The 15,732-nt window shown below is 37.5% G+C and overlaps 1 protein-coding gene across 4 annotated transcripts in view; it reads left to right on the forward strand.

Moving 5' to 3' along the window:
* Window positions 1-15,732, forward strand: part of HDAC9 (histone deacetylase 9) — a 967,189-nt gene that overhangs the window by 520,782 nt on the left and 430,675 nt on the right. For 2 of the 4 annotated variants that reach the window (XM_066238688.1, XM_066238686.1), the window contains exons 4-6: window positions 9,041-9,282; window positions 13,807-13,948; window positions 14,955-15,075. In XM_066238688.1, coding sequence (XP_066094785.1) covers window positions 9,041-9,282; window positions 13,807-13,948; window positions 14,955-15,075 — 505 coding nt within the window. Of the gene's footprint in view, window positions 1-9,040; window positions 9,283-13,797; window positions 13,949-14,954; window positions 15,082-15,732 lie in introns of all 4 variants that reach the window. The other 2 variants (XM_066238685.1, XM_066238687.1) reach the window with 2 other exon arrangements.

Consider the following 15,732-nt stretch of genomic DNA (forward strand, 5'->3'; position numbering starts at 1 on the left):
GTTGATATTTCAAGGCCTACTGATATTTCAGTCATTTGTGGTTATTTTTGTTTCCTGTTCAGACCCCTGGGAAATAAGAGAATAGTAAATCAAAGCCCAGATTGCTTCTTGCATTTATTTTCTTTTCACGTATGCCATGTATTAGTGCACTTTAAAGAAACTAAAAACATGTATAACTTGAACAGAATCACTTTGAGGGAGAATTGTATTTCTGGACTAATCAATTTAAATAAGTCTTGTTATAGAAATTATGCTTTTCATGTTTGAGAACTTACTAATTCTTTTTCTTTTTCATGATGATGCAATCATAAATATTAATAGTGGAAAATCGGCTAAGAAGAGTTGTATTACTAAAGTCAAATTTGGACAGCATTGGCATCAAACTGAGATTGTATTACTTGTTTTTCCATTTACCATTTTTACTGTGAGGCACATTTAAATTTATTAATTTACTTTTTAAGAAAAAAAAGAAAAGGACTTTCCCAGACTGAAATAATACTGCACATTTCAGTGAAGAGTACAAAAAAAAATCAACTATTGGTTATTTTGTATAAAATGTTAAAGAATTTTGATCAAATAACTTGAGATTTTATTTTCTATTTACATTTATTAATTGTTTCCTTCATTTTCAAATTGAAGATCAAAAAGAAATGTTAGCTTACAGTTTATCAGTTCTGGTCTAATTTTCTAATAATCTAACATGGGTAATCATTCATGAATTAGGCCTGATTCATTAGATAACCCAGGATTGTGGCTTATTCTTGGTTGTCTACTGAGGCAAACAGCACAGATAAGTAAGTTTTATTTTACCCAGTATTTCCTTAGCCCATTTTTGTGGTTGTGACTTCTCAGCACACTTGATTTTAAAAGGAATATTGGGGTCTGGGCAGGGGGAAATGATCCCTTAGGTCAGTGGTAGTCAACCTGATCCCTACCACCCCCTAATGGGTATTTCAGCTTTCATGGTGGGCGGTAGTGAAGCAACCAAAGTATAAATAAAAAGATAGATTTAACTATAGTAAGTTGTTTTATAAAGATATTCTGCCAAACTTAGTGAAAATCCGACATAAAGTACTTGGTAATTATTATTATATGCTTTAACTTGCTGTAACTCTGCTTTATAAATTTTATAAAGTAAAGTTACTTCCCTACTTTATAAATCACCATTACTGTGGAACCGGTGGGCGGTTAGAAAATGTTACTACTAACAGAGATACAAAAGTGGGCGGTAGTATAAAAAGGTTGACTACCCCTGCCTTAGGTGGAAACATTCTTGAGATTTTTTTTCAAATAAGTATTCACTGTTGCCAGAACTCATTCAGTTATCGGTCATTTTATCAGTCAGGTAATATTTATCTGGAATTCAGTCAAAAAATATAGTAAGTAATTACTGTAGAATTTTAACTGGATGAGTGTGTATGTGTGTATGCATATGTACACAGGTGCTTCTAATTTAATTCCATGTCATTCTTATGACTATCATGTATTCATTTACTCCTTCATTCACTCCCGGTGTGCACGGTGGCAATACTGTGTTTATGCTGAACTAGGTACTGAAACTGTAGCCCTCCTGTCATGGAACTTAGAATAATGATGAAGGGAGACAGTTCAACAAATGCGAGGAAAAAATTGCAGAATGTAAGAGGAAAATGCCATAGGACTTGGAAAGTCATCCTCCACCAAGTCATTTTTAGCTAAGATATGGAGGATAAGTAAGAAGCAGTCTAGACAAATGGAGTGGCATTGGGTTTTAGGAAGAGGTCACGTGTGTGAGGAATCTCTGAGACGCAGGAGCACACGGTGTGTTTAAGGGACTGAAGGAAGATCAGTGTGACTCAAGTGAAGGAACAGTAGATGGTGCTGAGACTAGCCAGACAAGCAGGAAGCACAGCAAAGAGGGACAGGCCTGCGTGTTAAAGATGGGGTCCCACGGATGGGTTTCAGAAAGTGACTGAGGATTGCTTCAGCAAAACAGGCAGTGGTAAGTTGACAGATCTTAATGAATTCAAAAACAATGTTTGAATAAGAGTGATATTCAAACAAGTAATTGATTAAGAGTAAGAGTAGAAGGGGTCATTTCTGTTGAGTAGATACAGACAATAAAAGGGAGAGAGGAGAGTCAAGTCTCACTTCCATATTCTCCTCTGGCCATAGTAATTGAGCCCAGCAGTCCTGGAGAAAGAGCAGCATGACACAGCTCAGTGGAGAGTGCCGGCAGTAGTTACACAGATGGGTCGCAAATTTGGAATAGAGATTTACGCAGGAGGTAGACTTGTCACCATATAGATGGGAAGCAAATAAATACAGAGAATGGACGAGATCACCTTGGAGAGTCCTGGAGAGGTAATAGAAGAGGGCCCATGTGGGGTTCTCGAACAATACCTTCTTTGCCCTTAATGCGTCAGAGTGTGAGTTTCTTAAAAGCAGATCCTTACTTGTTGACTGAAGACTGATTTTGCACTTAATAGGGCTTTGCAAATATTTGCTAAATACAGGTGTGGTTGAAAAAAATAGGTCAACCTGATGATACTATAAAAAAATGACTTCAATATTCTTTTAAATACCTACTGTGCTAAACTGTCTCTGATATATTCTTTAGATGGTGTAATACTTAAGAATGTATGCTGCAGTGTAGTTGTGAGGCAGAGGACGAGAGGAACAACATACAAACAGGAGTCAGTCATGGATGGCCCTGTCCTCAGTTGGCTTTATGATGTAACCAACAGTTTCAGATGCTTGGTGTCATTAGGATACAGGCTGACGTAGTTTAGTAGAACCAACCTCTCCAGGCAAAGGCTCCAAAAAGAATCACATATGAAAAGATTCATGGAAGATGTTGATACTTGATGAAGTTTTACATAAAGTCCTGCAAAATCCACCAGGGGGCTACACTTTGAGGAAGCCCTGATCATATGTATCTGAGGCAGCTGCTCCACATTCTTTTCTGAACCCTCACCTACTAACGTGACCCCGTAGTGAACTGGACAACGTTCAGGCAGCAAGCAGCAAGTGGGCAGCCTTTCCCATCGGGCAGAGTCCAGGGCCCAAAGCATGGCCCAAGCATTGTTCAGAGCAATGCTTGTTTCTCCTCAGACCTAGAATCTGTAGTGCCCATGTCCTCAGGCCAGTGGTTGTGGACAACCATTTCCTTGGTATAAAGAACTTCATTTCCATATAAACTGGCTCTGGGCAGCAGTGGTCACGCTGTGTCCAGAGCTGTAGCTGCTATGACTACGAATAATTGAGAGAGTGGAACACGGTTCCAGTTTCTATGTGTTTTTTCAAGTTTTAATGTTTAACCAAGTTGATACCTACCAATTGATGGTGCTGATGGCAGTTTTTTTATGTGTGAAAACCTGAATTGGCCACTCTACCACTTTGAGGAGCAACATGAACAGACTTCAGCCACAGTTGTGATAGTTGTAAATGGTCAAAATTGTGCATTCATTGAATTTTTCCATCTGTGGGGTTTGCAGATTGTTCACTTAAAACATTCATAAAATGGAAGGCTTTTTGTTTGTAAGCCAGCTGGGAAAGTAGCAACCAAAGCTTCCTGCTTTGGAACATAGGAAAATTCTTCCTGCTTACCTGGAAATACCAGCATCTGAAGAATTACAAACACTCCAGCTAGATGACCCTTAGTCCTCTGAATTATTTACCAGCCTTGATATTTAAAAGAAAAACATCTGTCACAGAAATTTAATTACAGCTGAACAGGTATGCATGTTGCTTACATAAAATAATTATCATAAATATCCATATGATCTGAGATTTTTATTTTGAAATAAGAAGGTTTTGTTTTCATGGTCATTAAAAGCTGAAAACTTTTCCAAAAAAAATTACATGACTTAATAAATGCTAAACAAAAGAACTATTAAAGAACAATTAAGAAAGACACCGAAGGAAGAATGAACAGGACTTTGTAAAATGGTAATTAAGGCTAGTTAATACATAATGTGGAAACGTTCTGAATGGACAGTTGATGTTGGATAATAATATACATATAATATAACATACATGTTGGCATGCATGTAGAATGTCAGACAAACTGGGTAGGTTCAAATAATGTTATGAGGTCTTGAGATCTGTTAAGAAAACATGATTCATTTATAAGTAATGCTAGCACTAATATTTGTTATCATCAACTTCTTTCTAATTTATATATCACTGGCCACCTGTTCTAAGTAATTTGTAAGGAATTTGCAGGTTCCCAGACGAGTAATGTTGTGAACAGGAATGATTCCATTTCCCCACTGTTCTAATCGGTTGTTAATTTCTCCTTGTAAATTGATTATTTCTAATTATGATAATCCAGCAGCTGTGGACAGTGCCCTTTCTTTCACATTCAGTGATGTGAAAGGGACTGTAACTTATTAAAACTCAGGGCTGGTATTGTGTTACTATTATTGCTCCTGGGGAGGCCTATTAGCCTGTCACAGAAGATGTAAGAAAAATCCATCATTCCTTTTGGAGTACGATAAGTCTTTGTCACCCACAGTGCAATTAATGTTAAAAATAGAAAGAATGGCTATGATATGATATGATTAGCCAGAGATGAGCTATTGTCCAAGTAACAGGCACTAATCCAGCAGGCCAAAGATGACCTACACAAAACCATCAGTTCGCTGATTGCCATTTCTCTCTGAGTTTGATGAAATATTCATGCCTTCGCTCTCCTCTCTGCAAGCACTATTGATTTCTTGTATAAACGCTGCTATATTTAGTCTAGACAAATGGAATGTGGATTGCTGCTGAATAAATTGGATGAAAGACTGGGATCTTGCCTGCCGCTTTCTCTCAGTCTTGGGCAATTATTTATAATCAAGAGCAGTTTTTGTAAGTTGCGGGTGATTTTTCACAATTTAGTGATTAGTCTCTGAACAAAGGCAAGCAGTTAGACACAATCATTTCTGTTGGGATAGCAGGTTAAGAAGTCAAATTACCTTTTGAGGTTTACAATAGCTGTTTGGAAGAGTTCTGGGACTTTTTATCCCTTATCTTTTTGTTGGGTGGATGTTTTTAGGGGTTTGATGTTTACAGTTCATAGATAATAAGAATACCAGAAGGAAGAAACCCCAGGATGTCCGGAAATTTCTCACTTGTCTTTTGAGGGTTAAATTCTGATTTTTGTTTATTGGCATGTTCATATAAAAACTGGAGTCTGCCATTTGGCCTTTTTAATGTAAAACTGGAAAATATCATTAACAGCCTTTGCTTTGGGTTGGAATTATACCAACTCTATAAATGAAGGCTCAAAATCTCACATTACTCCGATCCTTGATTGAAAGTTGTGCATTGGACACAGCAGCTAGAGATCTCCTGGGCCGTCATCCTCATTTAGTTTCAAACTTGGCTTAATTAATAGCGTTCCTTGCAAAAAAGACACTGTCCACCAAACCATGGCATATTAATAAATTGTTTTACCATTTGCCTTAAAGTGGCATTTCCATGGACAGAAGCTGCTGATCGATACGTTGAAAAATAACCAGTGTTCGCAACCCAAGACTCAGACCGGTCCCCCACCCCACCCCACCCCCCTTCACAGAGGCACGCACATGTCTGTGCACACACACAGTTCAGATGATAAGCAAGGGCATTAATGTTTCATTTAGTATCTGCAGCCTTAACTTCTATAGACAGGATTTCTGGTAGGCTTTCTTGACTCTCTGAAAATAGCTCTTAAATACACCTGGAATATTAACTTTGTAGTTCCCAACTCAGAACCTGGAGATCTAAGTTACTTACAGTAGTAGTCAGAGCATTAGACGCAATTTGGGAAAATACTGAAAAGTAGAAGGGGAAAGGTGTTCAGATTTCCACCTCAAATCTAACCTTACCTGCTCCGTACCGAGTCAGTCTTTGCTGTTAGAATTCAGAGGCTAATATAATTAAAACCTCCATAGATGGGACATAGTCTGTGAGGGCTGGAATTTTTATCTGTTTTGTTTTACTACTAACCCCAACATCTAGAATCATATCTGTGAATTTAACGTTCTCAGTAAATACATATTGATTAAGTTAAATGATATTTATTTAGTATCATAGGGCATACATCACTTTTACTACTGCTTTTTTTCATATGATGCTGGAACATTTTTCATGTTCCCATAAACATTATTTTTAAATAATTGCATGTTTTTACACCAAATGGATATGACATATTTTCCTTAGACATTTCCTTGTAGTTTGGCAATTTTAATTAAAATAATAACACTTCAGTAAACAATATGACATTGAACTATTTCTCCCTCTGTTCGTATTATCTCAAGATATATTCCTAGAGTTGGCAAACCTTAATCAAATGGCAATAATATTTAATGCTTCTTGATACATATCACCAAATTGTTTTGCAGAAATTTTAAACCAGTTGGCAGTGTCTTTTGCAACAGATAATTGTCTGTTTGGTCATGTGCTTACTCTATACCAGGGGTCGGGAACCTATGGCTCACGAGCCAGATGTGGCTCTTTTGATGGCTGCATCTGGCTCGCAGACAAATCTTTAGTAAAAAATAATAATGTTAAAAATATAAAACATTCTCATGTATTACAATCCATTCATTTTCTACCGCTCATGTTCAATGGTTGCGGGTGGCTGGAGCCAATCACAGCTGTCCTCCGGGACAACACCAAATTTTTATTGGATAATGCGTAATGTACATGGGTCGTTGTATGGCTCTCACGGAATTACATTTTAAAATATGTGGTGTTCATGGCCGACCCCTGCTCTATATACAGTGGGCAATACACACACATACATATACATGAGTCACATATATGATATTTAATAATTGGAAAACAGTGCCCTATTTTGACCTAAAATTTGTATTTATTAGTGAAGGTAAATTTTTTGAGTTGTTTAGTTATGTTCCTATATTTTCTTTGTCCATTTTCTAGAAGTTTTAGTGTTTTTATTTTCTGATATATAACAAAGCATATACAATTTTATTTTCATACTTGCTGCTAATATTTTTACTTGTTAGCCACACAGTGTTGATGATTTATTTTAATACACAATAAATTTTCATTTTTATTGTATGTAAGTAAAAAACAAAACAGAACCAAAAGCATATATTGAGGGATGTGCTAATGTTGTAAGTCTTTTGGTGAATTATCCCAGTGTATCCTTTTCACAACTCTACGTTGTTACTGCTCGCTGTAATTATCTCCATTTTACAGATGAGGAAACTGAGGCCTAGAGAATTTAAATAACATTTGGGATAACACAGTTAGAAGGACTGGAAAAGTCATTTAGAATTTAGAGCAGAAGTTCATAATTAGCAACCTGCAGTTCACTGCGTTCATAACAAAGCTTTTTTTTTTTTTTAATTTTGATTTTTGGTTCCCCTAGTGTTTAAATCTTTTAAGTTATTTTTTCATTGCAAATTAGATGACGTCTGTTTATTCTGGATCTCTGCTGTCCTTCTATTTTTCCCACCACTCTCTGGCTGACTCTCGGTGGTGGCTGACCTCTTTAGAGGAGCCATGCCTTCTCGTTTGCCACGGTTTTCCATGTAAAATCCCTAGTATCTTTACCTAAACTTGTTTCATTGAACTACATAATTTAGTGAACTACATAATTTTCTTGATTCTTATGGGCAGAGGTAATGTTTGAAATATTGAACAACCAGTTCGCCGTAGATACTGCCTCATCAGAATGGAGGCCAGCCATAAACAACTGACATCTCTGACATATCTACATTGTCTGTGAGCTTTTGTGTTCATCCAGCTCTGGAACTTGCCTCCTGGAAGTTTTGCTAAGGACTTTATACAATTATCTAACTGAATTTGTATCAATTTTAAATAACTATAATTCTCAGAGTATTCGTTCGTTCTTCATTCAGTGGCTTGATTGAATAGGCGTTTTAAGCTTCCTCACAGTTTTTCTGCCTTGTTTCGTTTAGGAGTAAGGTAATTGCCATAAGGTCGTTACCATTTAAAAACCAGCACACACACACTAGCCTGCTTTCCTTCCGTTATGGTTGGCCCCGGCTCCAGTGCCATGGTTGATTCACTGATCTGCTCACCATTACTCACATTTTAGCATTTAGATTTGTATTTCTTCTATTCTGGGTCCAACAGCCCTACAACTACATTCTGTAAGTAGCTTTAACTTCTGAAGAAATATATATATCTTAGAATGCACCTTTGGACTCCAGTTACAAACAAAAATGTTTGCAAGTGTACAAATTTGATTGTGTTAGAAGTTCTCAACACGGTGTACAGAGGTATGTGTTGTCGAATCGGTCACCTGAAATCTGTATAATTATATTAACCAGCATCACCCAATAAATGCAATTAAAAAAAAGAGCAGCAAGGGAAAAATGTTCTCTCTTGAAATATGACATTGTTTCCTAAGTAGAGTTGCATTTCTGGTTTTAAGTTGACTTGACTTTTGCAAGGGTAGAGTAAATTTTGTGAGTGTTTTTGATACCAGGGCATAAATCAGGGGTCCCCAAACTTTTTACACAGGGGGCCAGTTCACTGTCCCTCAGACCATTGGTGGGCCAGACTATAAAAAAAACTATGAACAAATCCCTATGCACACTGCACATATCTTATTTAAAAAAAAAAAAAAAAACGGGAACAAATACAATATTTAAAATAAAGAACAAGTAAATTTAAATCAACAAACTGACCAGTATTTCAATGGGAACTATTCTCCTCTCACTGACCACCAATGAAAGAGGTGCCCCTTCCGGAAGTGCGGCGGGGGCCGGATAAATGGCCTCAGGGGGCCGCATGTGGCCAGCGGGCCGTAGTTTGGGGACCCCTAGCATAAATGGAGTCATCTCTTTGAAAAGGGGAAATGGGAAAGATTCACGGCAGAGTACAAGTTGCTGCGGGGAAATGAGCATAAGCTACATTTTATTAAAATTGATACACAGAAGACCTTTCATCATCATGGTAAAAAGATGACTAGATTTGTTGATGTAAAATTTTTTTTGTACAGGGTCTAGTGTCTTCCTTTTGGTCTGCATCTAAATCAGCGTGCCTATTTCCTATCCTTTATCCTCCCTTCCATTTTCTCCCGTTTCTCCAGTGGATGTCAAGTCAGAGATTCCTGTGGGCCTGGAGCCCCTCTCACCTTTAGACCTACGGACAGACCTCAGGATGATGATGCCCGTGGTAGACCCTGTTGTTCGTGAAAAGCAACTGCAGCAGGAGCTACTCCTCATCCAGCAGCAGCAACAAATCCAGAAACAGCTCCTGATCGCAGAATTTCAGAAACAGCACGAGAACTTGACACGGCAGCACCAGGCTCAGCTTCAGGAGCACATCAAGGTAGCAGATGTTTCCCTGCCTGTGACCCTTCCCCTCAGTGAGCCTGGACCACATGGGTGGGTATCAGGGAGCTCTAGGGGGAGGGTGCACTTTGGTATCAGAAGGAGTGCCAGGGGGAGGGTGCACTGTGGTGAACATGGGGAAGCATGGCCGGAAGGAAATTGTGTAACCCTTGGGTAAGAGCTAGGGGTGCCTACGCAAAACCTGCTTTGCTTCTTGGAGGGGCTTCTACCACTCTTTTATCCTTTATTTGATAGCATCAATCATGGGGAATAGTAGCCTCCCAACCTTTTTTAGATTCTCTTCTGTGTGATTTTGTTCATCTGCCCCATTTACTTTCCACCAAGAAGAACCATGAGCCTTGGAAGACTCATTTTATATTTCTAAAGAATCTCCTTGTATTATCTTTCAGAAAGGATATATTCGTCACTTAATTTTTTGCCCTAGTTATTCCTTATGGAAAAGACCTCATAACGCATACATTCAAAACAATAACATAAAAAGCTCAAGAGAACTGGTGCTGGTATTTTCAACATTTTTATATGAGTCTAATAGATTATAGATAATAATTTATTGAAAGAATATCATGAGTAGCTGAGGATTTCAGAATCAAGTTATTTAAATTATTCCAGGAGGAGAAATATGTTCATATCCTAGAATTTTTTTATGATGGACTATTTTCTTGTCAGATCATTTTAGATGTCTATGTATCTATTTTTTTTTTTTATCTTCAGAAATAAGTATTCCTTTAGCTTTATTTATAAAATAGCTTTTGGCTTTTTGACAAAGACATTTAAAATAGCTATTATGGTATAATTAAAAAGATGTTTAATTTGAATTTATTATGACAGTACTAAAAAAGAACACATATAATAAAAAAATTTATGTTATATTCAACTTCAAAATGATTTAAATGTTACATTATTAATATGATAAATTTTCTTATATCATATTATATTTTATTATAGATGCTTGAGCTATTATTACTCACATAACAACAGCACATTTATATAGGGGTTGATAGAGATCATTTATATTAATATTATATAATTTTACCACATTAATATCACAGTGTCTGAGAAGGTAAAAGTTCTGTCTTCTTCCCTATGTTCCTTGTTTTTTAAGATATTTTCTTAAACTGAAAGGTCTATTTTATCTTATTTTTCAAAACAACATTCTTCAATACCTAATAGGAACCGTAATGAAATTTTTCTTTTACTAGTGAATTTACTAAAAGAAACTTTGCAATGTATTGAGGTAATAGGATACCTTAAAAATAAGAGGAAGGATTTTGCTTGGGGTGTCACATGGAATCAGTAGATCATGACTATATTTTATAGTAACAGGAAACCTTCAGTAAGATTATAGATTTGCCTGACCAGGCGGTGGCACAGTGGATAGAGCATCGGACTGAGATGCAGAGGACCCAGGTTCGAGACCCTGAGGTCGCCAGCTTGACCGCGGGCTCATCTGGTTTGAGCAAAAAGCCCACTAGCTTGAACCCAAGGTCACTGGCTCCAGCAAGGGGTTTCTCGATCTGCTGAAGGCCCGTGGTCAAGGCACATATGAGAAAGCAATCAATGAACAATTAAGGTGTCGCAACGCGCAATGAAAAACAAATGATTGATGCTTCTCATCTCTCTCCGTTTCTGTCTGTCTGTCCCTGTCTATCCCTCTCTCTGACTCACTCACTCTCTGTCTCTGTAAAAAATAAATTTAAAAAAAAAAGTTAAAAAAATTTTTTAGGTTTATTTTTGAATGAATTTGAAGCATTATTATCTGACCTATGAAACAATAATAGGAAAAATGATGCCTAGGTCTCCTTTTTAATTCTGGGCAAGTTAAGATAGCAGTAATGATGAGTAAAATTTATATTCTCCTGTAGTTCATTTTGCTGTTAGTGGGTGAAGCATGTTGCCCTCGTACAGGGCAATATTAATGTTACTCCTTTCTTTAAGTACTTACTTCTTTTATGTTTGATGCCTTTTGTAATTGTAAAAATGAATATAATATTTAAAATTTATTGTTTCATTTTACTCAGAAAATAATAGAAGCAAGTAGTAATGAATTGTTACTTTGGCATAAAATAACGTGGTATGTTTACTGACATGGAAAATATCAGAAAGGAGAGGTTCTCTTTGAGAGAAGAAGGATTCTGAAGTAGCTACAAGGGAAATATAATGTTTAAAATGATTTTCCAAGGCAATAATTTGTTTTCTCAGAAACTAAAGACATACTTAAAATTTCCTTTCTATGTAAGAAGTTTCCTGCTTTTCCAAATATCTATTTTTTGTGTGTGCTTTTTTATGGGTACAGCTAAAAGTTGATGCTTTTAGCATTCATTTAGATTTTATTTTAATGAAGAAGACAGTGCATAATGCTTTACTTATATTAGAATTTTGAATCTTTGGCTTCTATAATAACTATCTGTTGAGTTAGCTGCATTTACCCCATTTTTGTACATAGTAAGGGGAAGCGGAGAGAAAGACTCTCACCTGGCCCAGGCCGCACACACAGCCCCTGAGTTAGTTCCGAATTGGTAGTCCTGCCTTAACCGTCTCCACAGCTACGCCATATTGTGCCTGTCTCCTAGACCAACGCACCTGAACATGGAGGAATGAAGCCTTCTTTCTATTGTTGTAGTTTATTTCCAGCCTCATTTCTACAGTCTTCAATAATAAATGATGGCTGTAGAAACTGAGGGTTTATTTTCTTTTTAGAGAGAGAGACAGAGAGAGGGACAGACAGGGACAGGCAGGCAGGCAGGAAGGGAGAGAGAGAGAGACGACAAGCTTCAATTCTTTGTTGTGGCACCTTAGTTGTTCATTGATTGCTTTCTCATATGTGCCTTGCCCCAGGGGCTGCAGCTGAGCCAACTACCTTGGACTTTACTTCAGCGACCTTTGGGCTCAAGCCAGCGAGGACCCCACCCTCAAGCTGGTGAGCCTGTGCTCAAGCTGGCGACCTCGGAGTTTCCAACCTGGGCCCTCTGCATCCCAGGCTGATACTCTGTCCACTGTGCCACCACCGAATCAGGCAGAAATGGAGTTTTGAGCATTTCTAGATTCCTAAGATCAATTAAAGTTCAGTTCCATTTGGACTGTAGATGAAGCATTTCTAAATCCATTAGACCGATTTCAATATCTGTACAGAATTAGCATTTAAGGCAGAATTTAAGCCAAGTTATGAAGTTTTCTGTTACAATGGAATATCTAAAGATACCCCATTAGGGACTGATGTATCAAAGCCAAAATGCCAAAGATTTTAATATGAAGGGTTTTCAGAAATGCTTCTAACCCTGTTCTCCTGGCGGTGGTGAGGCCATCATGGTTAACCTACAAAATTGGCTTCCTATTGCTCCAGAGTAACCCTGATGCCATTCCACAATGCCTTTGATTTTGGTTCTGTTACCTTTGAGCATAAATTTCATAGCTTTGGGTACCTACCCAATATAAACAGCACTTTACACTAATATCATTGATATTGAGAGTTAAACATAGTAATAATAATTAAAATTATTATAGTTAAAACCTACAAACTAAATTTCATGGACATTATGGACATGACGTATGAGGACAGTTATGTCTCTGTCGTACATATGAGGAACCAAGGTTCCGAGTGGTTTAGTAGCTTGCTTAGATCTCATATAGAATGTCAGGATCTAAGTAGAACTCAAAGTCTTTAGATATTGCTTGGTGGGCACATTACTATTATTCATAGGTATCTACGTCTCAGTGTGACAGAAAACTGACATCTCACAACAGGTGTTTAGAATGTTTCGTATTCATGTTATTCATTGTTTGAAGTGAATTCAAGGGATGCAGACAGCCAAACCATAGTGCATCAAAGTGCAATGTAATGGAAGTGATTTCCTCTTGACCAGTCTCTAATCTGAAGTTTTTTTTGCGCACTGGATGAACAAACTAGTCTTCTGCTGTTTTGTGAAAAGAGCCTATTTTGGATAATAGATTGAATCAATCTATTGATAATCTTCTCTGTGAGATTTTGAAATTCTTAACATTTATTTCATTTCAAGTAGACATCCTTAATGCATTTCACATCTTTCTGTTCAGTTGATTTTCACATTATCTCTTGGGATAGGAAATGAAGATTTCAATTGTTTATTTATAATATGAGAGGAGTGGTAATCTAGACTTCTGGGCAGTTCCTGCTTTTGCCAGTTTTGTGTATTTCCCTGTACAAAAAAAAAAAAAAAAAAAGCATTTATCAGGGGACTAAAGACCTGAGTGAATTTGGTAACATCTTTTGACAGGGCGGAACAGGTAACGAAGCTCCTTAAGAACTACTTTATTGATGGCATCAAGACCATCTATGGCATTAGATGCGTGTCTTTTGATTTTAATAATTTATCAAAAAACAAACAAACAAGTGGGTTAAAAATGTAAAACTAAATAACAAGCAAGTTCTGAAAGCTCATAGCATTTCGATTTTGGTCAGTGATGACAATGAAGGTTAAAGAAATTGCACACTCTCATGTCTTTCTCTTCTCGCAAGTTGCAACAGGAACTTCTAGCCATAAAACAGCAACAAGAACTCCTAGAAAAGGAGCAGAAACTGGAGCAGCAGAGGCAAGAACAGGAAGTAGAGAGGCACCGCAGAGAACAGCAGCTTCCTCCTCTCAGAGGCAAAGATAGAGGACGAGAAAGTAAGAGGCACCAGGGTAACAGATGGACTCTCTCCCCTCACCTTTAGCCGATCGCCACGCAGCAAGAAGCCCGAGAAAGAGTGGAACGAAACTTGTCAAAATTGTCTGCGTTTTTAACTAAAAGAAAAAAATAAATTTCAGACTCCCGTGTAAAGCTTTGACCTCACCCATCAACTCTGGGCACTCGGTCTGCAAAACATCTCAGGAAGTAACCACGGTGTTGTTTGGCAAACATACTAATTTCTGGGGGGGGTTTGATTTCAAAAATAATGTTATCATAAAGCAATCTAGCTATGCCATACTGTCCACATTTCTTCATTATCCCTTTTTTTGTGTGCAAGTAATAATTGCTCTGTAAGGCAGGCCTTGCCCCCAGGTAGTGAGTCTCTGAGTACCAAGACTTGGGGAAGATTGAAGGCAGAACATTTGTAAAAATAAAAAATCTATCCACAAGAGGGAGACAGATCCAAATAATTCCCCTGTCTGAGGTCAGTTCAAAATCAGGGTGTAGCAAGGTTTAAAATGGGATGGCTTGAACTGCAATTGTTGGCATTATTTGTTTATGCTTAAAAGAGTTTTTTACAAAGTTAGTTTTTTTCCTCTCGAAATACTGCTTCAAAAAGGTCATTTAATGTGTTTAATCCCTTGTATAGTTCCCCAACACTCTTTAAAAGATTTTGAAAAGGTAGCGTTTTGTTTCTCAGCAGTATTTTTTAAAGCTTAGAAAGAAATTAGTATTAATTCTGGGACTTTCCTTTCTGCAAAAGCAATTAAGGAAATCATTGAAAATTGGCAGTTTAATCAGTAGTTACAAAACCTTACTGTGCCATTTTCTGAAGCCTGTTTAGACTTTGGTTTCTTCTTTTAATAGGAACACTTCATATGCTGTGACCAGTGGTGTTACTTCTTAATTTTTTTTTTATTTTTATTTTTTGCTAAGTACTTTAGAAGCGTGCAGGGATGAAACTCCTAAGTCAACATCTGTATCTATGTGTGTGTGTTTCAGGGGCCGTGGCAAGCACAGAAGTAAAGCAGAAGCTTCAAGAATTCCTGTTGAGTAAATCAGCAACGAAAGACACTCCAACTAATGGAAAAAATCATTCCGTGAGCCGCCATCCCAAGCTCTGGTACACGTATGTTCGGGGTTTGGCTCTTTCTGTCCCCCGGGGTTGAAGAATACAGGTTGGGCATCCAGCCCACCTGGGCACGAATCTGGGGCTTGCTAGTTCTCAGCTCTGTGGCAATGGGTAGAAATTTCGAATTCTCTAACATCCAATTTCCTTCTCTGTTAAAAAAGGATAATATTAGTCTCAGCCATCATGGCTTGCTGGGAAAGTTCTATGAGATAAGGTGGTAAAATGTGTAAGAGAGGGCGGGGCTTAATAAAGTTAGCAGGGATCATCATGAGGGGCAAGAAGGATGTATGTTCTTTGCTCAGCTGTGGGATGGGGCCTAGATATGAATTTATACTTTGCATTTTTTTTATTTTCAGCTGGTGTGTCTGATATCTTTACAATAATTTTTGAAGATTTGACATGTTGAGATTTCATTTTTCTTGGCTTGATAGAAGATGGAGATCTGAGCTATTTTTAAAAGTCCAGAGGATTATATTTTATTTTAAATTAAAAAAGGAAGACAGGGAGGAAGGGGAAGAATGTAAAGGGTGGTAACTAAATAAATCTTAAGTCTTCAGTGACTGATTTACCCCATCCAGATTGCCTTCTTTTTTCCCACTCTGTGAAGTGAGAGTAAGTTGACTTCTGACACACAAGTGGGCAACATAA

This window comes from Saccopteryx bilineata, chromosome 7 (genome assembly GCF_036850765.1).
Source record: "Saccopteryx bilineata isolate mSacBil1 chromosome 7, mSacBil1_pri_phased_curated, whole genome shotgun sequence".
NCBI lineage: Eukaryota > Metazoa > Chordata > Mammalia > Chiroptera > Emballonuridae > Saccopteryx > Saccopteryx bilineata.